This window comes from Sorex araneus, chromosome 2, assembly GCF_027595985.1.
Source record: "Sorex araneus isolate mSorAra2 chromosome 2, mSorAra2.pri, whole genome shotgun sequence".
Lineage (NCBI taxonomy): Eukaryota > Metazoa > Chordata > Mammalia > Eulipotyphla > Soricidae > Sorex > Sorex araneus.
In genome coordinates, this window is record NC_073303.1 from 132,312,603 (window position 1) to 132,339,995 (window position 27,393).

The window sequence follows — 27,393 nt, forward strand, 5'->3', positions numbered from 1 at the left end:
CCCTGACACCCATGTCCTCTGTGCCTTGTGATCACTAAGCACAGAGCCAGGAATAAACTCGAGCACAGCTGGGCGGGTCACAAATCAAAACAAAGCAAAATAAAAACCAACCTGAAAGAAACAGTTGGTTGAACATATAACAACGAATATATTTTCATTAACATGTCCTCTAATTAATGTCTGATATATACTTAGTCTGATCATTTTAACAGATTAGATCCTACCAAAAAAATACTTGTTCTTGGGGCTGGAATGATAGCACAGGGGGTAGGGCGTTTGCCTTGCACGCGGCCGACCCAGGTTCTAATCCCAGCATCCCATATGGTCCCCTGAGCACCGCCAGGGCTAATTCCTGAGTTCAGAGCCAGGAGTAACCCCTGTGCATCGCCAGGTGTGACCCAAAAAAAAAAAAAAAAAAAAAAACCAAAAAATACTTGTTCTTAATAATTTCTTGAACAACTAAACCTAAGCAAGTAAATTTTGTGATACCTAACTGTAGAGGATAATTGATCATAGTGATTTATATTGAAAAGTTAATTTTTTCAATATAAATTCCTATTTTGTGGTAAAATTTTGTGTGATAAATTAACAAAATATCTAATCTGAGAAATCACAAGAAAACTTTCTTAATGGGGGCTATGATATGGGCTTTTAGATAACTGGTATCTAGCTTTGGATCTTACAAAATTATTATTAATAATGGAACTTTATATGTTTTCTACTTTTATGTGACAGGTCCTAAACTAGAATAGCTATATCACTAAATATGACTAGAGATATGGGGTTGCCTTAAACTGTTGTTAGGAAATGTTTAAGTTTCCACTTGTAATAATCTGTCTTGGAGGATTAGAAAACTACAAGAATTATAAAAAACAGGTAGGACAGAGAAGTCAATAAGTGTTTTTTTTTTCTTTTTGGGTCACACTCAGTGATGCTTAGGAGTTACTCCTGTCTCTGCACTCAGAAATTACTCCTGGCAGTGCTTGGTGGACCATGTGGGATGCCAGGGATCGAACTTGGGTTAGCCATATGCAAGGCAAACATCCTACCCACTGTACTATCACTACAACCCATCAATAAATGTTTTAAATGTCATTAATGTTTTGGTTGGGTTAACAAAGAAGTGAATCAGTCCTAATTTTGTGCCTCCTCTATAACTTAGCCACTCAGTAAATACTTGTTCAAATAGTCTGAATGTCCATTAGTGGCGGATACTGCACAGCATCAGGTCTCCCAAGTGTTGGGTTGGGGACCCACTCAGATCCAAGGGTCCCATAAAGTCAAAGCCTTTCGCATATAAACCATGACATTGTGTTTTCATCTTTTAATTATCTCATGAACAGCAGACTTATCTGGCATCCATATGATTTGTTAAAGTTAAAATGTTGAATTATAGTTAATTCAGATAGATTTTTTTTTCTTCTTTGGGTCACACCCATCGATGTACAGGGGTTACTCCTGGTTTCACACTTAGGAATTACTCCTGGTGGTGTTGATGGATCATATGGGATGCTGGGGATTGAACCCGGGTCGGCCATGTGCAAGGCAAATGCCCTACCTGCTGTCCTATGGCTCCAACCCCAAATCAGACAGATTTTTGTAAGAATGCAAGTACAACTACTATTTCTACTAAGTATTTTTGTTTGCTTTGGATTACTTGGATTACTTTTAAAACCTTGGGGGCTGGAGTGGTAGGTGTAGCAGATAGGGCATTTGGCTTCCATGCGGCCAATCTAGCTTAGATTCCCAGCATCCCATATGGTCCCCTGAGCACTGCCAGGAGTAATTCCTGAATGCGAAGCCAGGAGTAACCCCTGTGCCTCACCGGGTGTAACCCATAAAGGGGAAAAAAACCCTCATAGGCAGTTTTGATGTGTGTATTAAACTGCTGCTGCTCTAGTAGAGCAGATGATATCAAAACATCTTTGTTTGCTTTGGGCCATACCTGGCTCTGCTCAGGGATTACTCCTAGCAATGCTCAGGTAACCATAATTGGTGCAGGGAATCTAAATCATCAAACAAATTTTATATATATTTTTAAAAAGGTAGAGAGGGAAGATGGAATTATCTAGACTTGCTAGGATGAAGTAGAGAAAAAAATAAGCGAGAAATAAAAATGTGGAAAGGATAATTGTATAGGAATGATAATAAGAGAAGGCATCCAGGAATAGAATAATACTTTTGATAATTATTTTTTTTTATTAAATTTCACTTTTGTTTTTTGGGTCATACCTGGCAACCTTGAACATTTATCTTGCTTGCTTTTCTCCACATTTCTTTTCTTTTGTATTTCTGCTCTGGAAATGCCCGTGTTCTCAAACACAGATTTCTCCCTCCCAACTCTCACATCTTGTAAACAAGTTTAAAAACTTCCCTGCTTCATCAAAAAAAAAAAAGGTTTAAAATTGTAGTTTTTATTTCCTTTTTTCCCCCTCTCCTATTAAAAAGTAATACATCAGTATCCTTAGAATTTAAGAGCACCCAAAAGAGGAAGAAATGCTCAACCCCCATCAAATGAAGTTGCCATACCGGTGGAACTGCTGCAGGAGGGGTGGCGGGCAGGGAGGGAGGCTTGTGTGTTTGGAGGGTCAGTGTGAGTTTAGATGAGTTTTTAATAGTGATGCCTAGAAGTCATACTCGATAGATGTGTGGAGGTCAATATTTAAGACATAAGTCACTTGAAATTTGTGCTTTAAGTCCAAACTGTAGTGTCTTGCCTCCCCAGTCTCATTCACTGTAAAGGGTCATAATAACCACCTAGTTGTCCTTGCCACAGGAACAAGCCCTGAGGTACAATCTGGAACTTGGAAGAAAATCTCATTCTTCAGAATTACTCCAGCATCCTCTACTGACAAAGCTTAGCATCATGTTTACTGTTATGAAAAATATTTTAGGGGCCAGATAATGCAGCTGTTAAAATGTCTGCGGTGGACCTGGGTTAGATCCCCAGCACTCCCATACGGTCTTCAGAGCCCTCCAGTAGTTACCCTTGGCACTGGAGCTATAGTACAGTGGATAGAGCACTTGCATTGCACATTGCTAACCTAGATCAACGCCTGGCACCCCAAATAGTACCCCGAGCCTGCCAGGAGGGAGCTCTGAGTACTGCCAGATATGGCCTCAAAACAACAGCAAAGAAAGTGATTACTGAGCACAAAGCCAGGAGTAATCCCTGAGCACCACTGGGTGTAGCCCCAATATCAGCAACAGCAAAAAGGAAAAGTATTCCAGTCAAAAAATCTTGAATTCCCCAGAACTTGGTCTACCAATAACTTGTTAATTAAGACATTAAAATAGCAAGTATTTCGTATTATATACTGATGTCTTATAAGTTAGAGAAAAAAAAGTTAAGAAAATCATGACATATATTAATATGTTAAGTTTATTTCATTAGTTTACAAGAAAATATACATGTAAATGAACCTGTGCTGTTCAAACTTCGGTATAGAAAGGAATTCCTCCTTCCTTTAATTTTTTTTTTATATTGATTATTTTGTTCCCAGCTGTGCTCAGGGCTTAGTACTGGCTCTCTGCTCAGGAATCACTCCTGGCAACCTAAGAGATAATACAGTGAGTAGAGCACCTGCCTTGTACACAGCTACCTGGGTTCTATCCCCAGCACCCCATGTGCTGCATCCCCAAGCCTGGCAGGATTGATCCCTGAGTGCAGAGTCAGGTGTAAGTCCAGAGCACTGTCAGATGTGCTCCCCCCCTTCCCCAGTCTCTGGGCTGGAGACATAATATACCAGGTAAGTTAGTTGCAGGTGGTCTGGGTTCTATCCCCAGCATCTTGTATCCTTGAGCACTGCCAGGAGTAATTCCTGAGCATCAGTGGGTACAGGCAACCCAGAAACAAACACACACAAAACCCAAAAAGCTCAATAGTTTTTTCTGTAATCCTAAGAATGACAGGATGGGGACCAGAGTGATAGTTATAGCAGGCAGGGCATTTGTCTTGCATGAGGCCGACCCGGATTCGATTCTGCATCCCATATGGTCCCTCAAGCACCACTAGGAGTAATTCCTGAACACAGAGCCAGGAGTATCCCTGAGCATTGCTGGGTATGGTCCAAAAATAATAATAATGATAAAAATCATATAAAAAATGAATGGCAATATTAGGGGCTTGAGTGATAGCACAGCAGGTGGGGCGTTTGCCTTGCACACGGCTGACCCCGGTTTGATTCCTAGCATCCCATATGGCCCCCCGAGCACTGGCTGGAGTAATTCCTGAGTGCATGAGCCAGGAGTAACCCCTGTGCATTTCCGGGTGTGACGACCCAAAAAGAAAAAAAGGAAAAAAAAAAGAATGGCAATATCAAACTAATTATTATATAAAATAATTATTTAAAATAATTAAAAGGATCTTTGTTAGGATTGACAAAAATATACATTTAGATTGAACTGTGCAGGACCTTTGGGAGGGAAAGATTAAATCTTTCAATTCATTTTAGTAGCAAGAGACTCGAATAAGTGAGTTGCAGAGCAATATAAAGACAATACTTGGTTTTGGTTTTTTTTTTGTTTTGAATTACAATAAATACTTTATTATTTATTTATTTTTAATTTATTCTTTTATTGAATCACCATGTGGAAAGTTACAAAGCTTTCAGGTTTAAGTCCCAGTTACACAATGCTCGAACACCCATCCCTTCACCAGTACACATATTCCACCACCAAGAATCACAGTATACCTCCCCCCGGCCCCCCAGGTTTTGTTTTTTGAGGCCACACATAGTGGTCACTCTTGGTGGGCCTCAGGCAACCATGTAAGGCCCCTGGGATTCAAGCCCAGGCCCACCACATGTGAAGCAAGTGCCCTGTTCTTTCTGCTTCTCCAGCCCTTGGAGATGTCACTCTTGAGATACTTATAAAATTAATATAATTTCTCATCAAGGCAAATGAGACTTTGACCCTGAAAAAATGATTTATGTATAGAACAGTTTATAATAATTTATACTTTATAGCTCAGTAAGAATATAGGTAGCAGGACTGGGGTGTAGATCATAGGTAATATGCTCAACCTTCCATATGTGAAACTGGATTTACTCTTGGTGTTGAAAAATGTACAGTAGCCAAGAAATGCATGAAAAATATTTATTCTCACTAGTAAATTGCTAGATAAGATAATTTTTTTTCAAGTATTAAGTGATAAAAGTTAGAAAAGAAGATCTGAGGCCATATTGATTGTATAGGGGTTAAGGTGCATGTGTTGCATGTGGCAAACTGATTTGGTTCAAGGGACATGTGGTCCCTTGAGCATTGCTGGGTATAGCCCTCGAGAACCCTGTTTCATGCTGGGGTGTCTGTGTAGTCCCCAGCACTGCGGCACCCAAAGGCTCGACATTCTTAGGCCCTTGCATTGAACTGCAGACAAGCTGGCTGAATCTAAGGGCTTCAGGCCTGACCACTGCTCAAAAGGACCTCCTACCCAAAAAAATACTCAGTGGCAGTGATATGGAAAAAGTGACATACTTGTGTTTCTGGAAGTACATACACATGTAGTTATTTTGAAGAGGATTCTATAAATAAGAAGCTTTTTGAGAATTTCCTTGACACTGGGGGCAAAGAGATGGTGACAATGGGTAGGATGCTTTTCTTGCATGCAGCTTAGCCTGGTTTTCTCCTGGGAACCCTATGTGATACTGTCCCTTAATCTGACCAGGAGTGATACCTGCATCCAGAGCCAAGACTAAGCTCTGGGGTTAAGGCCCTTGAGTTGACGAGTAGCTGTCTTCTCTTCTGTCACTGGCAGTACTTCCTTCCAGTTTAATTGCTGACATGTAGCTATCTCCAGTTGAATCGCTGGGGCCAAGTACCACTAAGAATGACCCCTTGACACCACTGTGTTGGTGCTCCCCCCACACCTATCCTCACACATAAATTAACTTAAAAATTGTTTGCTTAACCAGGGGCAAGGGGGCTCTAGGGAGTGGTGAAGGGGCACATACCTTGTATGTGCAGAGGTCCAAGTTTGAGTCCAGGCCCCACTTGACTCCCCGTTACCACCAGCCTAGCCCCAGCACTGTCTAGTCTGGTTGGCTGAGTATTAGTGAGAGTGGCCCCTCGTTGTCTGAGTACTGGTGAAGGGATGGGTGTTCGAGCATTGTGTAACTGGGACTTAAACCTGAAAGCTTTGTAACTTTCCACATGGTGATTCAATAAAAGAATAAATTAAAAATAAATAAATAATAAAGTATTTATTGTAATTCAAAACAAAAAAAAAACTGAGTACTGCTTGGTACCTCCCAAAATTAACATTTTAAATTCAAATTGTAAAAAGTACTTTAAAATTTAAAGAAGAATTTAAATAGCAGGAAGGCCACTCAGAGGACTGGACCGTGATTACTGTGCAGTTTTCTTCCTGGGTGCCACCAGCTGTAAGCCTTCTCCCAGCACTGCTGCGGAGACCTGCTCACCTTTGTCTCCCAGATTAATTACTGGGCATGGATGGTGCTCAGAGGTAAAGTAGATGCTTTGCATGCTTGAGACCTAGGGTAGCTTGGGAGGGTGGGGTTTACTCTTTCATGTGGTAGTGCATGCTTAAAAATTCACATGTGTAGGTAATGCCAGGGATGAAAACAAAGAGTCTGTACGTGAGAAGCGTACAGCTAACCACTGAACTCTATCTAGCGCCAGCCCCAAGAAATTTATACTTTTTTAAAAAATATATTTTTAAATTGAGACACCGATTGATAAAGTTGTTCATAATAGAGTTGTTTTAGGCACACAATATTCCAATACTAGTCTCACCACCAATGTCCCTCTTCCTCCACCAATGTCCTCAGGTTTCCTCCCATGCCCAAACCTGTCTTTTTGGCAGGCATTAACAAATTCATTCTATATTACTTGCTACGATGAAACTTAAAGAAATGGAAAACATTTATTAGAAATAAATCAACATAAGCCATGTTGGCATGATTATTGTATGGTTCTAATCTCTGTTAATCTAGCAGAGGACAACCACATGAACCATTAAGTGAATGCCGTACTTGGTGCCTTATGTTGGGAAGTTTCTCCTGTCCTTTGAAGGTGCTCTGCTTCTTGCAAGCTAGATTCAAAACTGAATTCCCTAAGCTGTTGCCTTCCTAAGTATAAGGAACTATAAAGTTCCTCAAATCTGAATGGTTAGAGTGTTCTTGGTGAGGCATTCTATTCATTGCCACTTCCAAACTCTTCTGGTTTCTATGAGTCTCATTTGGTAGATCTGCACATATCACGGGCTTTCCTTTTTATGTAAATTGCTTTTTTGATCTTGCTGCTTTTATTATTCTGTCTCTATCTTTGGATTATGGTGTTTTGAAAATAATGTATCTTGGAGTTTTTCTAATTGGATCTTTTTTCGCTGGGACCCTTAAGGCCTCTTGGATGCCTTGTAATTTTCAGCACTGGGAATTCTTATTGATGAATACTTAAGCTATTTTTTCTTCATCACATTTGCCTTCTGTTCCTGAAGGGACTCTGATGACTCTTATAATGTTCTCTTGAACTTAACCCATAGTTCTCTGGTATATTTATTTACTTTTAGACAATTTTCCCACTTCTGCTATTACCGAGTGGTTTCATCCTTTCTGGAAACTCTGGGTCTTTTGCTCAGTGGCTGCTGTTCTGCTCTTCAGAGCTTCTCTTGAGGCTTTGGTATCCCGTACCATGCTCTTTATTTCTGTCATTTCTGTTTGTACCTTTTTTTCCTTTCGACTTGGTTGTGCTTTGCTAACTTTCTGTACTATTGTTTCTTTGAGCTCCTTGATCATCCTAATATAATTAAAGACACTAGGGGGCTGGAGCGATAGCACAGCGGGTAGGGCGTTTGCCTTGCACGCGGCCGACCCGGGTTCAATTCCCAGCATCCCATATGGTCCCCTGAGCACCGCCAGGGATAATTCCTGAGTGCAGAGCCAGGAGTAACCCCTGTGCAGAGCCAGGTGTGACCCCCCCAAAAAAAAAAAAATTAAAGACACTAAAGATTTACTGAGCTGGCTGGTAATTGCATCTCCAGTGTTCTCTTCACTCATTTAGCTTGGTGGGTTTCTATGTGTTTTCCCTATTTTTTTAATCAAATCACAATGAGATCCACAAAGATACAAAGTTGTTCATGATGAGATTCAGTCATTCAGTGTTCTAGCACTCATCCCTTCACCAATGCACAGTTCCCACCACCAATATCCTGAGTTTTCTTCCCCAGAGATCCCTCCCCCTGCCCCCACATCCTGCCTCTATGACAGACTCTTTCCCTCCTTCCTTTCCCCGCCCCCTCTCATTTTCCTTCTACAGTGTGGTTTGCATCACTTGTTCTGAAAGAGTATCATGCATATCACTTCATCTCCTCTCAGCACGCAGCTTTTGTCCATTGTGCTCTTTTCCAGCTGTCACTGTCAGTGGTCCCTTCTCTGTTCCAATTGCACTCTCCTTCCCCTTTGTGGCAAAGCTTCTTACCATGGACCCATCCTCCTGGCCCTTGTTTTTATTGTTTTTGGATATCATTCACATACTATGGTGGTTTTTTTTAATATACACATATCACATAAATGAGTGCAAACATTTGACTCATTTCACTCAGCATGATACTCTCCATGTCAGTCCATGTATAAGCAAATTTCAGGACTTATTTTTCCTAACAGCTGCGTACTGTTTCATTGTGTAGTTGTACCATAGTTTCATTTACTCAGTCATCTGTTTGGGGGCACTTGGGTTGTTTCAGATTCTGGCTACTGTGAATAGCGCTGCAATGAACACAGGAGTGCAGATGGCTTTTCTGCATTGTGTTTCTGGGTCCCCAGGGTATATTCCCAGGAGCCGCATGGCTACCTTATTGGTTTCCCAGTGCTGTGTTGGTCAGTCTTTGTAGTCCACCCCCTGGAAGATGTTGAGGGATAAGGCTGAAAGTTGCTCTCTTTCTTCTCTGACTATCCTCCAGATACATAACTATGAGCAGCGTGTACTTTGTTGAGTAGATCTATTGATTCAGGTGCTGTTTGTGACTCTTACTATGGTACGGATCCAGGGTGGAGACCGCTGGGATCTCTCTGGTAGGAAGGGGCTCTGCCTCATTTGGAATAGGCCCTGTGATGTCAATTGGTGGCAAGCCTTGCCAGGGGTGGTGGAGTAGTAGGCAGAAGGTCAGGAAAAACTTGTGTCTTGAGGAAATAAATATGCGTTTAAATATAGAAATGTATATATTATGGTAGCAGCCTGGAAGATAGCTTGGCAGCTTAATGGACTTGCCTGGCAATTATCAGTTCATGACTTCAAGCCCAGTGCTGCTTTGTATGCTGAGGTGGTCAGGACAACCCCATTATTTGTGATCTTGAGAAAGGGCCCAGGAAGATGGCTCAGTAACTCAAGGAAACACAGGGTGAGCGTGAAGCAGTGAACTTAATCCCCGGTCCCTTGCATGCACCAAGGCTATTCTGAGTACACGTAAGGTCTGGGATTGTAAAATACCAGTTATGTTTTTACTTGCTTAGTTGAATTTATCTCTAGGTGAGTGTTAATTCTGGATGGTGGCATAATGGAAGGTAAATACTTCATATTTGTGCTCCTTAGAGTCTTTTAATAACCTACAGTTTGCACTTATTTTTTCTTCATTAAAAAAGTTACTACTTAAAAATAGGTAAGATACTTAGTAGAAAAGTTAAACTAATATTGTCACATGCCATGAGTATTAAAATATGTCCATGAAACTTAAGTAGGGACTTTCAACTTCTGTATTTTTTAAAATCTATGTATTTAGGACAAAAGCAGTTTAAATATGACAGCTGAAACTACACCCAGGTTGCAGTACAATTGTAAATAAATGGAGGATGATCTAGTGATTTTATTCTAGATCAGTGTCACGCAGCAGAAATCAAATGTAAGCCACATACTAACAATACATTTTATTTAATCCCTTATAGTCAAAATATTGCAACATAAAGTTAATGTAAAATTATTAGTATTGCAAATTTTTTGTTATTCCCAATTCAGAATAGTCATATTTTAGGTACTGTATAAACACATAAAATTAGTGATTACCACATTGCTCATGGAGAGAGAGAGGGAGAGAGAGAGAGAGAGAGAGAGAGAGAGAGAGAGAGAGAGAGAGAGAGAGAGAATGAGAATGAGCTCTTTGCCCTGCCTGTAGCTGACCCTGGCTTGCACCCTGGCCCCGCATATGCTCCTCCAACACCACTCTTGGGGGTGGGGCCAAACCAAAGGAAAGTCACAAACTTTTAAATATTAACTTTGAAAATTTCTACATGAAAATAAGTACACATCTGTAGGGTAACATTGTAACATTGGTTTGTCCTTTTTCCCTTGCTGCAGGGACCTTAGGTTTATTGGGTTACTTCCATCACAGTGCTCCCAGGCACTTCCATTCCTCTGTGTTTATCTTTTTTTTTTTTTTTTTTGCTTTTTGGGTCACACCCAGCAATGCACAGGGGTCACTCCTGGCTCATGCACTCAGGAATCACCCCTGGCGGTGCTCAGGGGACCATATGGGATGCTGGGATTCGAACCCGGGTCGGCCGTGTGCAAGGCAAACGCCCTACCCGCTATGCTATCACTCCAGCCCCACCTCTGTGTTTATCTTTAACCTCTCCTCTGTGCTCTGCTTCTCCTATCTGTTAATCACTTTTGTCCCCAAATCAGACCCTGTGACTTGTAAGGTCAGATTCTTCTAAGGACTCTGAATTTTGTATTTGTAAGTGAAATACTGTTTTTCTCTTTCCCCTTCGTCCTTTGCATAGTTTAGAGCAATATCCTTTCTGTATGGACTGAGGAAGACAGTTGATGCTATGCTTTTGTAACTTGGGAGTTTACTGACTCCGAATACTATTTACTCCTGTGCATCCATCGTATTTACTCATTTGCCCTTAGTTCCTATCACTCCAAAAGCAGGGTCCTATGAAGGAACTGGATCAACCTACGATAAGCTGTGAGCTACCCTGGGATCGAAATGGGACAGGCAAAGCACCATGAAACTTATAATACACTAAGAGCATAGTCATGGATGAATTCTATCACGACCCAAATTAAAATGACTGGGCAAAGACCCTGCTAGCATTGTCACTGTCACTGTCATCCCGTTGCTCATTAATTTGCTCGAGTGGGCACCAGTAACGTCTCATTGTGAGACTTGTTACTGTTTTTGGCATATTGAATACACCACTGGTAGCTTGCCAGGCTCTGCCATGCGGGTGGGATACTCTTGGTAGCTTGCTGGGCTCTCCGAGAGGGGCAGAGGAATCAAACCCGGGCCGACAAGTGCAAGGCAAATGCCCTACCAACTGTACTATATCTCTCACTGTGTCCATGCAAAAGGACTAGAAAGATTATTAAGAAGTAAGTAAATCAGGGCCGGAGCAGTACTGTGGGTAGGACGTTTGCCCTGCACGCAGCTAACCCGGGTTCAATCCCCAGCATCCCATAAGGTCCCCAAATACCGCCAGGAGTAACTCCTGAGTGCAGAGCCAGGAGTAACCCCTGAATATAGCTGGGTGTGACCCAAAAAGAAAAAAAAAAGAAGTAAATCTGAATGTTTATAGATTTAGGAAGGAGAAGTATATTCTTAGATAAAATTACACCCCCCCCTTTTTTTTTTTGCTTTTTGGGTCACACCCAGCAATGTATAGGGGTCACTCCTGGCTCATGCACTCAGGAATCACCCCTGGCAGTGCTCAGGGGCCCATATGGGATGCTGGGATTTGAACCCGGGTCGGCCGAGTGCAAGGCAAACGCCCTACCCACTGTGCTATCACTCCAGCCCGGAAATTCCACCCTTGAGCAGATCTCCTAGCAGGAGATGTCCATCTTAGAAGAGCGTCCCCGGAAGGAGTGTTGACTGTGCTATCTGACCTGGCTGTAGCTGCGACCCCCAATGCTCGGAGGTTGGGCTCTAGACTAAGGCTTCGGGACTGGGCGCAGGAAGATGAACATGGGGGAAGGCAGGATACGGGAATGATTGCAGTGTGAGACAGTGAGATTGGAACAGGCGCACAGGGAGAATGGAGTAAACGGCAGGAAGGAGATTGGAATAAACGGTAACTCATCACCAACCAGCCTGGTGCCCTGTTCCCTCCAAACAGCTGTTGGTGGCGGCTATACTCGGGGTGGGGAAGTGGCTCATGGCCATGAACGCAGGGGGCGAGAGAGCCCTCTCTGCACACTCAGTTTCTGAATGCATAACATCCTTACACTTTCATTGAAGAAATAAAATATCCCGTAACCTCTTTGTTCTTCTGTTGTGTTCTTTATCTTTCTGTACCTTCCTTTTTGTAGGTTTTGGTAAAAATAGTCATAGGGGAAGAGTAATGCCTGGAAAGAGACGTCCTTATGGAGTTATTACTGGCCTTGCAGCTAGGAAAGCAACTGGAATTCGAAAGGGAATTAGTCCTATGAATCGACCACCTCTGAGTGACAAGGTAATTATGGCCTAATCCTGAGTCAAATACCCTCTTCCATTATTTGTATTAGTATTTCTGTGAGTGAACTTGAGAGGCTTTTCTTTTTTTTTTAAAGTTTTGGGACCACAACCAGCGATGCTAAGGGCTTACACCCTGGCCTGCACTATGGGACCACTCCTGGCTGGGTTTAGGGGATGGCATAGACCCTACATGCTATACTATTGCTCTGGCCCCTTGAGAGAACTTTTTTTTTTTTTGCTTTTTGGGTCACACCCGGCGATGCACAGGGGTTGCTCCTGGCTCTGCACTCAGGAATTACCCCTGGCGGTGCTCAGGGGACCATATGGGATGCTGGGAATCGAACCCAGGTTGGCCGCGTGCAAGGCAAACACCCTACCCGCTGTGCTATTGCTCCAGCCCCATTGAGAGAACATTTTTATTGGAATAAATTGATTGAATATTTTGATTGAAAAATATTTTGATTGTAATGTGGTACTTTGCACCTTAGAATAGTAAATTTGTTAACAATAAAGCTTATAACTCATGAAGTATAAAACTGCATATGCCTAAATACAGGTTTTTGTATTTTGTACAGATTCCTGACTTTACCTCTTATGTGTGTGTAAGTTTTATTTTGTTTTTATTTTATTCTTTAATTAGTGAATCACCATGAGGGTACAGATACAGATTCACACATGTTAGAACTTGTTTTTCCCTCATACAGTGTTCACATGTGTGTGTAAGTTTTAACTGGCTTTTTTTGTTGTTGTAGGGGTGTAAGGGATTGAACCGAACCCAGAACCTCAGACTGAGGCATATTTTGTCATTGAGCCACATACCAAACCCTTACTTTGGCGATTAAAACATAATCGTGTGTGTGTGCACGCGCGTACGTGTGCATATGTCATATATCCATATTCATGCATTTTAGTTATTTTCTAGTAATGGGTTGTTTGGATCTTTTGTCTGATTATTTAATCATTAAAAATAGGTGCCTTATGTCTGTACAATGGATTTCTATTATTAAAAAACATTCTTAGAAAAGAAATGTTCATACACAGGACAGAATGGACACATCTCAAGCGTGTTAATAAAGCTGGAGTGAGTATGAAGTTTGCCTTGCATGTGGCTGATCTGGTTTTAGTCTCTGTCATCCCATATGGTTCCCCAAGCCTACCAGGTCTGATCCCTAATGCAATTCTGAGCATCTCTGGTGTGCCCTCTAAAACAAAAAAATCAACCATGCTAAGTGAAAGAAGAACATTAAAGTCCACGTGCTGGGGCCAGTAGGTAATATATTTGGTAGACACCTGCTCAGAATGTATCTGTTCTGGTGTGATTCCCAGCATCATGTGGCCCCTTGAGTACTCCTTGGTACAAATCCCAAGTATTCATTGGAGCTTCCAGCCTTGGGGGGGCTACGTCTACTGGTGGTATGGTTGGGGATGGTGGGGGATGCATTAAAGATAAAGTTGGTGGGCTGGAGTGATAGCACAGCGGGTAGGTGTTTGCCTTGCACGCGACCGACCCGGCTTCGATTCCTAGCATCCTATATGGTTTCCTGAGTGCATGAGCCAGGAGTAACCCCTGTGCATTGCCGGGTGTGACCCAAAAAGCCAAAAAAAAAAAAAAAGATAAAGTTGGGAGTGGACCATTGGTCTGATTTCACAGCATATATACTTGATCTTAGGTTTTTTTTTTTTTTTTAAGTGATATTAGGCATCAAATACAGGGATTTGTTTTTGCAGGGCACATGTTCTTCTACTGAGCCATATCCTGGCTACCCTTGATACGCTTTTGTGGGAATGGCGACCTCCTAAGCAATGCTCAGGGGGCCTTGAGGGTAATTCTATGCGGTACTTAGCCAATCCAAGAATATGGTACTGATCGAAGTCTGCAGTGCTGGGCACAACCATATTTATCTCAGTGATGCTTGGGGTCTTCAGGACTATACGTGGTAATGCTTGGTATGTGCCAGGGCTACTCAAAGGGACCTTTAGGAGACCATGTGCTGAAAGTCAAATCCAGGTCAGGCATATGCTGTCTTCCAACTCCTTGATATTCTTTATCCCATTTTTACATTTATTTTCCTAATGTTCACAGAAAGTGAAGACATTTATAAATTTTGTTGACTTTATTTCGAATTATGACTATTTTCACTTAGAGTACAAGGGAACCCAGATTAAGTATGTATTATGGACCCAGATTAAGTATGTATTATGGACCATATGTTATGATCCATATAATATTTTTAATCAGGTACTTTTAATAGACTTCATGGAAAGTTTAGAAACCTGAATTAGGCTTTAGGCTTTAGTGATGGGGTAAAGTTTTATATTTTGGGGGGGGGAGAAAAGTTTGATGCTTATTTGATGCTGAGAGAGAGAGAGAGAGAGAGAGATTAGTTCTCAGGCTGGAGACACTCTGCCTCATATCCTTATTTTGACTATAAACAATGGTATATATTGTAGAGCACATGCCAAAAATGTATCTATATATTTATATACATATATACAGACGGAGTGATAGCACAGCAGGTAGGGCGTTTGCCTTGCACATGGCCGACCCAGGTTCGATTCCTTTGTCCCTCTTGGAGAGCCCAGCAAATTATGGAGAGTATTCCGCCCACACAACAGAGCCTGGCATGCTACCCGTGGCGTATTCGATATCCCAGAAATAGTAACAACAAGTCTCACAGTGGAGACGTTACTGGTGCCCGCTCAAGTAAATCGATAAACAATGGGACGACAGTGCTACAGACAGTGCTTACCTGTATAAGCTGTTGTTTATTCACTATTCTGCCTCAGAAGAAATGCTTATTGTAGAGGGAATATAGTAAAGAGCATTCTGATTAACATGGTTTCTTGCTTTCTGAAAGAATATAGAACGATATTTTCCAGTGTTAAAACGGAAGACAAGCCTTCTGAGACAAAGTGATGTACAGAGGAAACCAGTTGCTGTTCTCAAGAGACCTAATCAGCTGAATAGAAAGTAAGTACTCAAATAAAGGACAATTGCACATCTTCCTGTATAAAGATACCCTTGCACTAAGTGTTCAGTGTAATGAATACTTTTGTTACATCATTTTGTTCTTTGTAAGGATAAAGTAGGCAGAAAGAAAAACAGTAATAATTCTTCTGTTTCAAGTACCATTTCTTCATCTTTTTTTTTTCTTTTTGGGTCACACCCGGTGATGCACTCAGGAATTACTCTTGGCGGACCATATGGGATGCTGGGAATCGAACCCGGGTAGGCCGCTTGCAAGGCAAAAGCCCTATCGGCTGTGCTATCGCTTTAGCCCCCATTTCTTCATCTCTTACAGATGATTATTCAAACTAAAACATCTGCAATTAAGTCTTTATATAAGTGGGATGGTCAGAACTATAATTTTACTTAACATCTCTTTTTCTTTTGGTAATCATATGGAAAAGGGGAGCTTCTCAAATAAAAGCTTGTCAGTTACATGATTTAGTAATGACTACGTGTTAATTGGGGTAGTTAGAGAAATTCTGCTTTTGAGTCTCAAGATTGGAGGTAAAATTAGAATAGCTTGCTAAGCACTTAAAAGTGCTTATATTTATGTAACTTTAAACAAATAACTGCATAAATATAAGTATACCATATATGAAAATCTGTTTTCTCATATTTTACTAATTTCCTATAAAAACTAGAAAGGAATTGGTGAGAGTCAAGTCAGATATAATTAAGAGCACTTCTGCATTGAAAAAATTGGAAAAGTTAGCTCTTCATTGATTTATATTTATGAAGTTTCTAATTTATAGTTTCTCTCTGAGGAAGAGAAAACTGGAAAAGATACTTTTTCAAAAAATTTAAAAAATGCAGGGGCTGGAGTGATAGCACAGCGGATAGCACAGCCTTGCACACGGCCGACCCGGGTTCAAATCCCAGCATCCCATATGGTCCCCTGAGCACTGCCAGGGGTGATTCCTGAGTGCATGAGCCAGGAATGACCCCTGTGCATTGCTGGGTGTGACCCAAAAAGCAAAAAAAATAAATAAATAAATAAAAAAATTTAAAAATGGGACTGGAGCAATAGCACAGTGGGTAGGGTGTTTGCTTTGCACGCAGCCAACCCGGGTTTGATTCCCAGCATCCCATGTTGTCCCCTGAGCACCACCGGGGTGAATCCTGAGTGCATCACTGGGTGAGACCCAAAAAGCAAAAAAAAAAAAAAAAAAGTTTTTTTTAGCAGATAGATATATAGATATTTGTTCTAATCCGATAAATCTGTACAAGTTGGCCTTTTAGAAAATAGGATTTAAAATGTTTTTAATTCTTCAGAAGAACTGCTATATATAGTCTGTTGATTATTAAGTAAAGCAGAAAGTGAGGGATATTTATAAGTCATTCAGTAGGGTCGAGTAAATAAGGAAATGATAGTCTTTACATTTAATGTTCCTCAGATTTCCAGCTTATGAATTTTAACTATACTTATTTTTCTCAAGATCCTTGACAATTTAAGTGGGTTAGAAGATTCATGGTATATGTGGTTTTATTGCAGAAATAACATTCCAGCCAATTTCACCAGGAGTGGAAATAAATTAAGTCATCAGAAGGACACTCGTCAGGCAACTTTTCTTTTCAGAAGAGGCCTGAAGGTATTAAAAAACCCCAAAACCTTTGAGGTATTTTCTTTTTCCTCCAAAAGGATCCTCCTTACTTTTGGTAATGATCCTAAAGTCAGAGTCCTGAGAGTTCAGAGTTTAGAGGAGGGGTGGTTTTTGAATAAAAAGAACATAATAGGGGCCAGAGAGAGAGTACATCGGGTAAGGCATTTGCCTTAACACACAACTTGCCCGGATTTGATTTCCAGTATCCCACATGGTGCCCTGAGTATGACCGGGGTGATTCCTGAGTGCAGAGCCAAGGAGAGGCCCCTGAGCACTGGCGGGTGTCACCCAAAAAACAAAGAACATTAGATCAGTTTTCTTTTTTCATATACTTCATTTCTGTAGTTTTGTCAACCTCCTACATAATATTATCTAGTAATTCATTACGTTATTTAGAAATAAACCTGTAGTAACCGCTTTTTCTACTACATGAATGCCAACAAAGTAGTTTTTAGAATAGTTTTACACACTTCTCTCCTGGACGCTTACATCCGATATTGGGTTATAAAATTACAAAGCATTATAAATAGCTCATTGCATTAAAATTTTATGCATTCTATAATAATCTCCTGGTTTCTTTTCTTTTCAGGTTCAGGCCCAGTTGAACACAGAACAAATGCTAAATGATGCAGTAGCAAAGAGAACTCGTCAGTAAGTTTGCATTTGTCTTTTAAGTTACCATTTCAAAACTTATTATACTAGTCAACCAAGTTTTTTTCTGCCTCAGTCCAAAAGACATTAAATGAGACCCAAAAGAAACTGAGCAAATAATTTTGTGCATTTTTTCTTCCAAAAGTTTTATGTTTCCATGTCAGTGTTTTTACAAGGCTTTGCATGAAATACTTTGGTCTCTAAAAAGTTTATTTTAATTGCCATTTTCTATTTCAATTAGCTTTTAAATTTTTTCTGCACTTTTATTTTATACATGATTTTATTCAGAGAGTAAAAAATAGAAAATTAAAATCTAGAAAATTTGTAAGCCTTTAAAACAGAGTATGGGGGCTGGAGCAATAGTATAGCAGGTAGGTCATTTGCCTTGCACATGGCCGACCTAGTTTCAATTCGCAGCATTCCTGAGTGTAGAGCCAGGAGTAACCCCTGTGCATTGCCGGGTGTGACCCAAAAAGTAAAAAAACTAAAAAAAAAAAACAAAAACAAAACCCAAAAACCAGTAATGTTGGTTTTTATTTTTTTCCCACATTTTTTGGCACTCACATTGCCATTCTATTTTGGGGTGGGTATAAGGCGCACACCTTGCAGTGCTTAGAACTAGGTGTTGGGGATTGAACCTGGGCCGACCATGCAAGGCAAGTACCCTACCAGGTGTACTTGCTAGGTCCCTAAACGGAGGTCCCTAAACGGAGCTTCAGCGTTCTGTAAATGTGATTGACACCAGAATTGAGCATAAGCTTTTAAAAATAATGCTTAGTTTTTGGAGAACACACATAACACAGTAATGTCCCAGTTACAATCAACAAAAGTAGGGCATGATGTTGAGCAGTTGTAGTTTAAGAAAGAAAACCATTTGAACTTGACACCATATCTATTTGGTATAAAGGTCATAACATTGAAAGCATAGAAAGGAAATGATAATCAGGGTTTCTGCAGTGAACAACACTTAAGATATTTGTAATGACGTAAGTGTTTTGAATTTGAGAATCAGCCTATAGAATAAAGAAAAGGGTTGGAGATACAGTACAGGAAGTAAACACTTGCCTTTCATACAGCTGACCCTAGTTTAATCCCTGGTATCCATACCTATTATCCTCTGAACACGGAGTCCGGAAAAGCCCCCTAAGACCACCAGATTTGTCCCCCAAACAGAACAAAATAATAGTTTGGTAGCAATATAATATAAACATCAGATTTTGATTAAAAGTAGAGGTCATAAAAAGTTAACTTCAGAATGAGAAAAGTTGTGGAAGGAATAGAAGTTACTATCCTCACAAAGTGGGGAGAGGACACTACAGAAAGACACTACAGAAAGATTTAAGTATATTTAAAGTTATAATAGCAGAGGCAAAAAAAGTGGCAATGACTATCAAAGTTTTAGGTATGCATAGGGAAATTTGAGGATATTATAATGCACCTAAATAGCCTTAGTAAGGTATTGTTACTGGAGCTAAGTAATTGAGCAGTCATTCGAAACAGTATAAGGGACAGAGATGTGGCACAGTGGTACAGTCATCTTGTCAGATCCTAGGTTCAATCTCTGGTACTGGAAAAAAACAACAGGAATGAAGTGTCTTTAGTTCCTACACTCATGATACTGATTATATTATGCTGGGGTCCTGCTGTTTTTCTTAAAAGTACATAAATTCCATTTTTGTTAATTGTTTTTTGAAACTAGGTGGCGTACTTCCACCACAAATGGAGGAATTTTGACTGTATCTATTGACAATCCAGGAGCAGTGCAGTCCCCAATGTAAGTTTTTATCTTTAAAAAATTGTAACCATGTTTGCAAAACAGATACTGAGAGGTTATCATGTTTGGTCCTTTATCTACTTTCAACACACATCTCCCATCCCAAAAGATTCCTCCAACCATCACTGTCTTAGTGATCCCTTCTTTATTCCAGCTGCCTTTCCCCCCTGCTCTTGAGTCAGGCTTCTAATTATGGGACAATATTCTTGGCCCCTGTGTCTACTCTCCTTGGGTGTCAGTCTCATATTATGTTAATGTATACTCCACAAGTGAGTGTAGTCATTCTATGTCTGTCCCTCTCTTTCTGACTCATTTCACTTAGCATGATACTCTCCATTACCATTCACTTACAAGCAAATTTCATGACTTCATCTCTCCTAACAGCTGTGTAGTATAGCATAGTAGGGGGAAGTTGTCTGCCATAGATGCAGGGGTGTCTGCCATGGATGCAGGGGTTGTAAAGGGGGAAGTATATTGGGAACATTGGTGGTGGAGAATGTGCACTGGTGGGAGATGAGTGTATGATCATTGTATGACTGAAACTCAAACATGAAAGCTTTGTAACTAGCTCATGGTGATTCAATAAAAATAGAGAATTAAAAAAAGAATTAAAAATTATTTTTCCTTGTTTTTGTTTTGTTTTTGGGTCACACCAGGCAATGCACAGGGGTTACTCCTGGCTCATGCACTCAGAAATCACTCCTGGTGGTGCTCGGGGGACCATATGGGATGCTGGGAATCGAACCCGGGTTGGCCACCTGCAAAGCAAACGCCCTACCTGCTGTACTATTGCTCCAGCCCCAGAATTAAAAATTTTTAACCATGTTGAACAAAAGACAAATTACAACATATCAGCTTATAAAATAATAAAAAGTATCGGATGTTGATCAAAGTCTGATATCCAAGTGAGGATAAGTTGAGGCAAGGATAAAATGTAACACTTAAGGTTCAAAATGGAAACAATATGAATTTAGAAAAAAATGTTCTTTTTTTTTTTTTTTTGCTTTTTGGGTCACGCCCAGCGATGCACAGGGGTCACTCCTGGCTCCTGCACTCAGGAATCACCCCTGGGATGCTGGGATTTGAACCCGGGTCGGCCGCGTGCAAGACAAACGCCCTACCCTCTGTGCTATCACTCCAGCCCCAAGAAAATGGTCTCGATTCCAGATTCTATATTTCTTTTGTCACCACTTTTTATATAAGATCATAGTTTGTTTTAAAAGTGTGTGCATATGTAACATTGTGTACATAAACTTGAACATATAATAAAAGAAAAAGAAGTGATCTTAATCTGCACTCCCTTTTACGTCTTTGTCTTATGGGTATTGTGTTCCTGCTCAGTGTGCAGCTGTCCCTTAGCCTGTGACCAGGAGCTGTTCTGCAGGTGTTCACAGACTGGCAATTAGGACCTAGATGCAGTATACCAGTATATAAAGGACTCTGCTATGTAATACATTCTTTCTCTCTCTCTCTCTCTCTCTCTCTCTCTCTCTCTCTCTCTCTCTCTCTCTCTCTCTTTGTCCCTTTTTGGCTTTTTGGGTCACACCTGGCAATCCTCAGGGGTTACTCCTGGCTCTGCACTCAGAAGTTACTCCTGGTGGTGCTCAGGGGACCATATGGGATGCCAGGGATCCAGTCCGGGTTGGCTACTTGCAAGGCAAATGCCCTACCCACTGAGCTATCATTCTGGCCCCTGTATGGTATATTCTTTTATCTACTTGATTTTGATTTAGTTAGCTATATCATTGTATTATTACCTTATAAACTTTATATTATAAGCTTTGTAGATTAAAATAAAAAGGACATAAACTTCTATGACTATCCGAAAAATGAAGATTTTAGAGTTTTTTATTTTAGTAGCTAGTGAGGACTTAAAACACTGTTCTCAGTTACTAAGTTTGTAGTTCTACTTAAAGAAGTATTTTGTACTTGTCTTCAGGTTAGTCAGTAAAGCAACAAGTTGCCTTTCTTTGAGAACATAGAATAGCCTTAATACCCTTGCATATGCCTACAAGTCAGCTGTATATATGTACTAAGTGAATGTTTGTTTTTGATTGCTAAACTGGTCTGATTTCATTTTAATTTTGTTTCAAATAGAACACAGAAACCACGATTAGCACGTTCTGCTGTACCCTCATTCTTGACAAAACGGGAGCAGTCTGATGTAAAGAAAGTTCCTAAAGGTGTCCCCCTACAATTTGACATAAATAGTGTTGGAAAACAGGTAAATTTCTCCCCCTACCTTACTTTTTTGCACCATACATTGAGAATATCTTAATTAACTAAGTGTCGTATAAAGAGTTAAGTAAGGTGCTTTAAGTATTCTTAGCCCTAGGAAACTACTGATCTAAAATAAGACTATCCTCTTTTGCTCATTCATCTAATTGGGATCATAAAATATGTAATCTTTTTCAACTGATATTTTTTCTTAGCGTAGTTTTTTCCAAAGTTCATTTATATTGTTTGTCTTTCATTGTATTGCTAAGTAGTGTTTGGTTATGTACAACATATCTCTTCATCAATTGATAATAGACTGTGGTATCATTCTTTAAACATATTGTGACTTACATGCCTCTGGATATTTTTGTACAAGTTTGTGCAAATTGTATTACAATTCTATTTTTAACCCTTTTGGGGGCATGTTTTTCTTAACGCAGGGACTATTCATGTGTCGTTGTTTGGGAGTGCTCCCAAGGTTTTTGGGATATTGCCAGTGACTGAACCTGGGCCTTTTGCATGGAAAGCATGTTATTGGCTCTTTGAGTTAGCTCCCAACCTCCCAGATTGAGCCATTCTTACAGGATGAACCTTATTAAGCCCACCTGATTTTTTTTTTTTCTTTTTGTAATGTAGGGGTCATGCCCAGAACTTCTCACATGCAAGGCGTGAGCCACATCCCAGGCCCTTGTATAACTTTTTTTTTTCCAAAGAGCTGGCTGCAACATTCCTACTACTATGTATGAGGATTATAAATATCTTCATATCCTCTGCAACACTTGTTACTGTCTTTTTGATCATAACTGTAAGTTGGTATGGTGCTCTGGGTTTGCTCCAGTGCTCAGAATTTAACCTGGATCTTGCAGAGCAGGTGCACCAGACCTTTGAGCTATCCTCCTGGCCCAATATTGCATTTTTGACTATTTTTGTATTAACATTGTACCTATGATTTTGCTACATTTTGATAATATTTGCTATTTAAATCATTTATAGATTTCTTCATGATTTTTCTTTATAAACAACAATATCAGTTTTAAATTCTTTTCAATCTTTAATCCTTCCCTTTTCTTTATTATGATGACTTAGGACCTTCAGTATAATGTTAAATCAAGTGCTGAGAGCAATTATGCTTAAACCTTTCCATAAACTTGGGAAAGTATACTAGCATTAGATTCTTAAGATTATCTTCTTCAGAATGAGGGAGTTCCCTTCTATCCTTATTTGCTGAGAATTTTATCATATTGTGGTGTTGGAGGAGTATTTGATATATATTAACATCAGTCTATGGAATTAAAGATAGGATATTGGACAGAAATTTTATTTTGGTGGTTTTTGTTGCTTGACTGTTGCTACTTTCAGAGATGATATATATATATATATTTCCAAGAAATTTTAACTGTTACTACTATTAACTACCAAAGCAAATAAGACTTACAATCACGTGGTTGATTTTTGTTTTTGTTTTCTCCAGACAGGAATGACGTTGAATGAGCGGTTTGGGATCCTAAAGGAGCAGAGAGCGACTCTCTCGTTCAACAAAGGGGGAAACCGTTTTGTGACTGTGGGATAGATCTCATTCAGAGGGACTTCTGAGTGATGACTCAGTTTTAAAAGTTGAATTGCTTGAAGAATTTATCTCAAATTCAAGAAACTATTTGACAAAATTCACAAGGCTAAATAACTCTTATTTTTATTTTTGAATTTTTTAACATGTATAAATAATACCCTGAAAGAATAACAGGGAATATACTTATCTGTTCTGAAAGATTTCATGGTGGCCCAGACAGAAATATTCTTTCTGTGACTTCTTTCTTCTTCATGCAGCAGAAATAAGATAGAAAGTGATTATTTTTATGATGGTGATATCTAGGATCCCATTGCCTTTGACCATTTTTTACACTTTACCATGGTAAATCTTAGTCTTCTAAATATGGGTATGTCCCTTTGATGCTGTTACCCTTTAATACTGTTGATGTAATAAGTGCAGTTGACTTTTCTTCATTATAGATAAAAAAGATTACTTGGATTACAGTTTTGGGTTTTAAGACTTAGTGGGAATATCTAGAACTTGGTTCTTTTCAGATAATGTTAGATTATTCCTCCAGAGTTGTACAAATCTTTATTACTGAACGTTTTAACAAGCAATTTGGCTCTAGTATTAGTCTCATTCTAAAATATTGGGGTTTGAAGACTATAATTGCATGTTTATAAAAGTTACTTGCTATCTGACTTTGGAGAAGGTCCTCCACATGTAAAAATCTGGTGGTGTATTTAATGAAAGAAGGCATGAGAGGAAGTTGCAGGTTGAAGATAGTAAACCTGAGTTCAGTCATTAAAAATTAAAAATCAGGTGATAGATACACTGTTTGGATTTTGTATAGTCTTCAGTGTAGTGTATACAAAGAATTCCCCAAATTATATTTAGAAGAATTATTTAAATAAATTAGATATTTTGATAGTTAAAATAATAGCTGTAAAATCCTAGACTACTTGTTTAAAAAGTCAAATTTTCTAAGCTTTTAAGCTTGCTAAATTGAACAGTGTACAACTCCAGAAACAAGAACTTGTATACCTTAGGAAGGGAAAAAATGAAAAATGGTAAGAGTTATATTATAGCCTTGTTTTATATTTTTCATTCTGATTTCTTTTATAAAGTTCAGTCATTTTGATGAGAAAAATGGGTAGGAGGAGTTGGTGTGTTGTGCCAAGCTAGAGCTAAGCATTTTCAGATGGTTGTATGCGCTTAAGTTATGGTATAATGCCAAAGTACAGCAAAATATTATGGCAATAAGTTAAAAGTTCAGTCATTTAAAGCTTGACATTTTGGTTTTCTGTAATATTAGAATATCTGGGTTAGGTGTGTTTTTCTAGAGTGTGTTATTAATGTTGATTTCGTTGTATGGAAAAAAAGCTTAACATTATCACTCCTGCCTGCTTTGCAGTCGTGTCTAGACCTCATTGTTGTCTCACGCTGTTTGGCTCACTTGGTTTATGCTAGCTGTGGAAAGCGATCAGTAACAATTTCATGCTTATACCAAAGAGGTAAATCTGATCTTTAGTATTTGAATTTTGCCAGTAAATCTGGTGATAAAGGATTACTGGAAACCAGTAAAAATAATTGAAAATAAAATCTACTTTGTCTCCGTAAGCTAAGGACTGATTGCAAAATATTTTTTGCAAGTAGGAATGCTTAGATTTGATCCATGAATTACAATCTTTAAACTGGTTTTGAATTACTGGTAGCTTATCTTAAAGCGAAGGGAAAACACCTGAGTGTGAGCTTGCTCTTGTGAAAATAAGGTATAAAGATGTGTTTCACTTTCATATTATTTTAAATATTGTACAGAGCTGCTAATAAATGCCATTTTTTGGGAAAACCATAAAAAAAGTTGCCCCAAATATCAGCATTAAGTGCATCAAACAACAAAGTATCTTTGGTATATTAAACTTTGCTCTTCATGCATCTGTCATTTTATTTTTAAACAAAAGTTTTCCTTTGTACATCTTAATTAAAATTCTTGAGTGCTCATATGTTGTATATAAAGAAAAGAATATGCTTTGTTGTAGTCATCATTTTTCACTTAAAAGCTTATTTATTTTTTAACACCTTAAAATTTCCTTTGCGTCAAGGTGTATACAAAACATTAATGCAGTTCATCACACAAAAAAATGTATTTAATGAGGAGAAGTGCTTTGTAGTGTATTTTTTTTTTAAAGTTAATTTAGGTCTATTCTGAACTGTTGTTCATTTTTAACAAATAAAATGTTGCAGGTCTCTTGGTTTGTTATTAGCTATAAAGATTGTTGTAATTTTTAGAGCGCTCTGTGCCTCGAGGCATCTTTTTGTGATTATATTTTTAATTTTCAGGGTTTTCTAAGTACCATATAAATTGATAAATCAGTGTCGGTTTGCATCGACACCCTTTGACCATTTTCATTTCTTACTTGAATAGAAAATAGCCAGGAGTTAAAAATTGACAATCAGATTTTCTTGGAATGCATTTTTAGAAGTCATTCAATTCAGTTCCTCTTTTTTCAGACTCATTTTTTGACCTTAGACCTTTTAATTACCAGTTCATGTTAATCTCATGAATTGAAAGTCCCTGTTATCATTGAGGAGTAGTAAGTGGTTGTATCTAAGTAGGGGTGAGAGCTCATGTTCCAAGCAGTGCTTAATAGACTTTACTACTTTGGCATTCAAGTCACATTAGACCCATACAAAGAAGCCATTGTTCTAATCAAGCATGCATTGTGTTTTTTTTTTCTAATAGACTTCAGTTTTACCAATTACAAGGAAATCATAAAATACAAATGATACAAGTGTTAAGAAACCTGCAGATTTTGTTGCCAAATTAATTTTATTTTATTTTTCGTTAAATATAGAGGTATTTTGCTGTCAGTAGCTTTATAATTTATACTTTATGAAGTACTGATAATTTTTTGTTCTGATTTTTATTTATTATAAAGAAGATAAGAGGAAAAAATAGCTGACTTTGCACTACAAAAACAAACACTACCAATTCACTTTTTGTTTTGGTGTCACACCAGGCGATGTTCAGGAATTACTCCTGTACATGCTCTGGGGACCATACGTGGTGGCCAGAATTGAACCCGGATTGACTGCAAGGCAAACACACTGCCCACTGTACTATCATTCTGACTCCAGATTTCTTCACTTCTACTCAGCATGCCTTGAAGCTTATGACTTGGTTGTTAAGCCTGGGGTCGTAGCTCAGTGGTAGAGCATTTGTGAGGGTTTGGGTTTAGTCTGACACTGCAAGAAGACAAAAGCATTGTTATTTTTGCCACTGTAAAATGAAGAGCTCAGTGGTAGAGCATTTGTGAGGGTTTGGGTTTAGTCTGACACTGCAAGAAGACAAAAGCATTGTTATTTTTGCCACTGTAAAATGAAGTGTGTGATTCAAGTTTCCCTTTAAAGAGGATTCTCTTTGCATAGATCAATTTGAAGTTTTTTTTTTTAAAAATTATACTATTTATTCCAAACATTTACAATAAAAGTTTTGAACTACTATGGGCCATAGTATGGGTTCAAAGATTTGCTTACAAATGGTTGCCTTCTAATGTGTCTTTTCCTTGTCATCATAGTTTATTGTCTGAAATTTGTTCAGTGAATAGTTTGGTAAAACAAGTGGTGATGGTTGTTCAGGTGTGAAACTGAAGTTTTGAATTTATTTAAATGAAGTTTACAAATGTTTAAAGATGAATTGGAAACGTTCTCTAGTGTGTTTATGTATTTGATTTCAACTTCAATTTCTATTATCCTCTGATGAAAAAGTTTCTATAAATTGCATATTTTAAAAAGTTGATTAGTGCTTTTTTAAAAAGGAGTCAGAAATGGAAGGATCAGTAATTTAATTTGAATATTTTTAACTTGCAAGTTTCTGTGCATGCTTTTTGAATAAAAGGGGTTGATGAAAATTTTAGTATTACAGCTTGGAATTTATAAGAGGCAATCTTAAGAGTAATGGTCATAATACATTTCTAGTGGGTAGGGTAGAGGAAAATGTTCTCTGTACAATGTAGTAAGATGTAGAGCTTGGAGAGCACTGTTGAGATTTGGGTGAAACTTTTGCTTCTGGCATTAAGTGGGTTAATTTTAGCCTGTAAAGTAAACAGGATGGAGTGGGTAAGTCTTATCTGTCAGTTTTTAGCATACAGTATCTCCCATTGCCAATGTTTTTATTTTTATCATTTGCTTCCTGGTATAGTTCTT

The 27,393-nt window shown here is 39.0% G+C and overlaps 1 protein-coding gene across 1 annotated transcript in view; it reads left to right on the forward strand.

Moving 5' to 3' along the window:
* FYTTD1 (forty-two-three domain containing 1) overlaps positions 1–26,895 on the forward strand; it is a 34,346-nt gene extending 7,451 nt beyond the window's left edge. The window contains exons 3-9 of the mRNA XM_055126495.1: positions 12,262–12,404; positions 15,265–15,377; positions 16,909–17,005; positions 17,607–17,668; positions 19,368–19,442; positions 21,540–21,666; positions 23,131–26,895. Coding sequence (XP_054982470.1) covers positions 12,262–12,404; positions 15,265–15,377; positions 16,909–17,005; positions 17,607–17,668; positions 19,368–19,442; positions 21,540–21,666; positions 23,131–23,229 — 716 coding nt within the window. The 3' untranslated portion in view covers positions 23,230–26,895. The remainder of the gene's footprint in view (positions 1–12,261; positions 12,405–15,264; positions 15,378–16,908; positions 17,006–17,606; positions 17,669–19,367; positions 19,443–21,539; positions 21,667–23,130) is intronic.
* Positions 26,896–27,393: the final 498 nt, after the last annotated feature.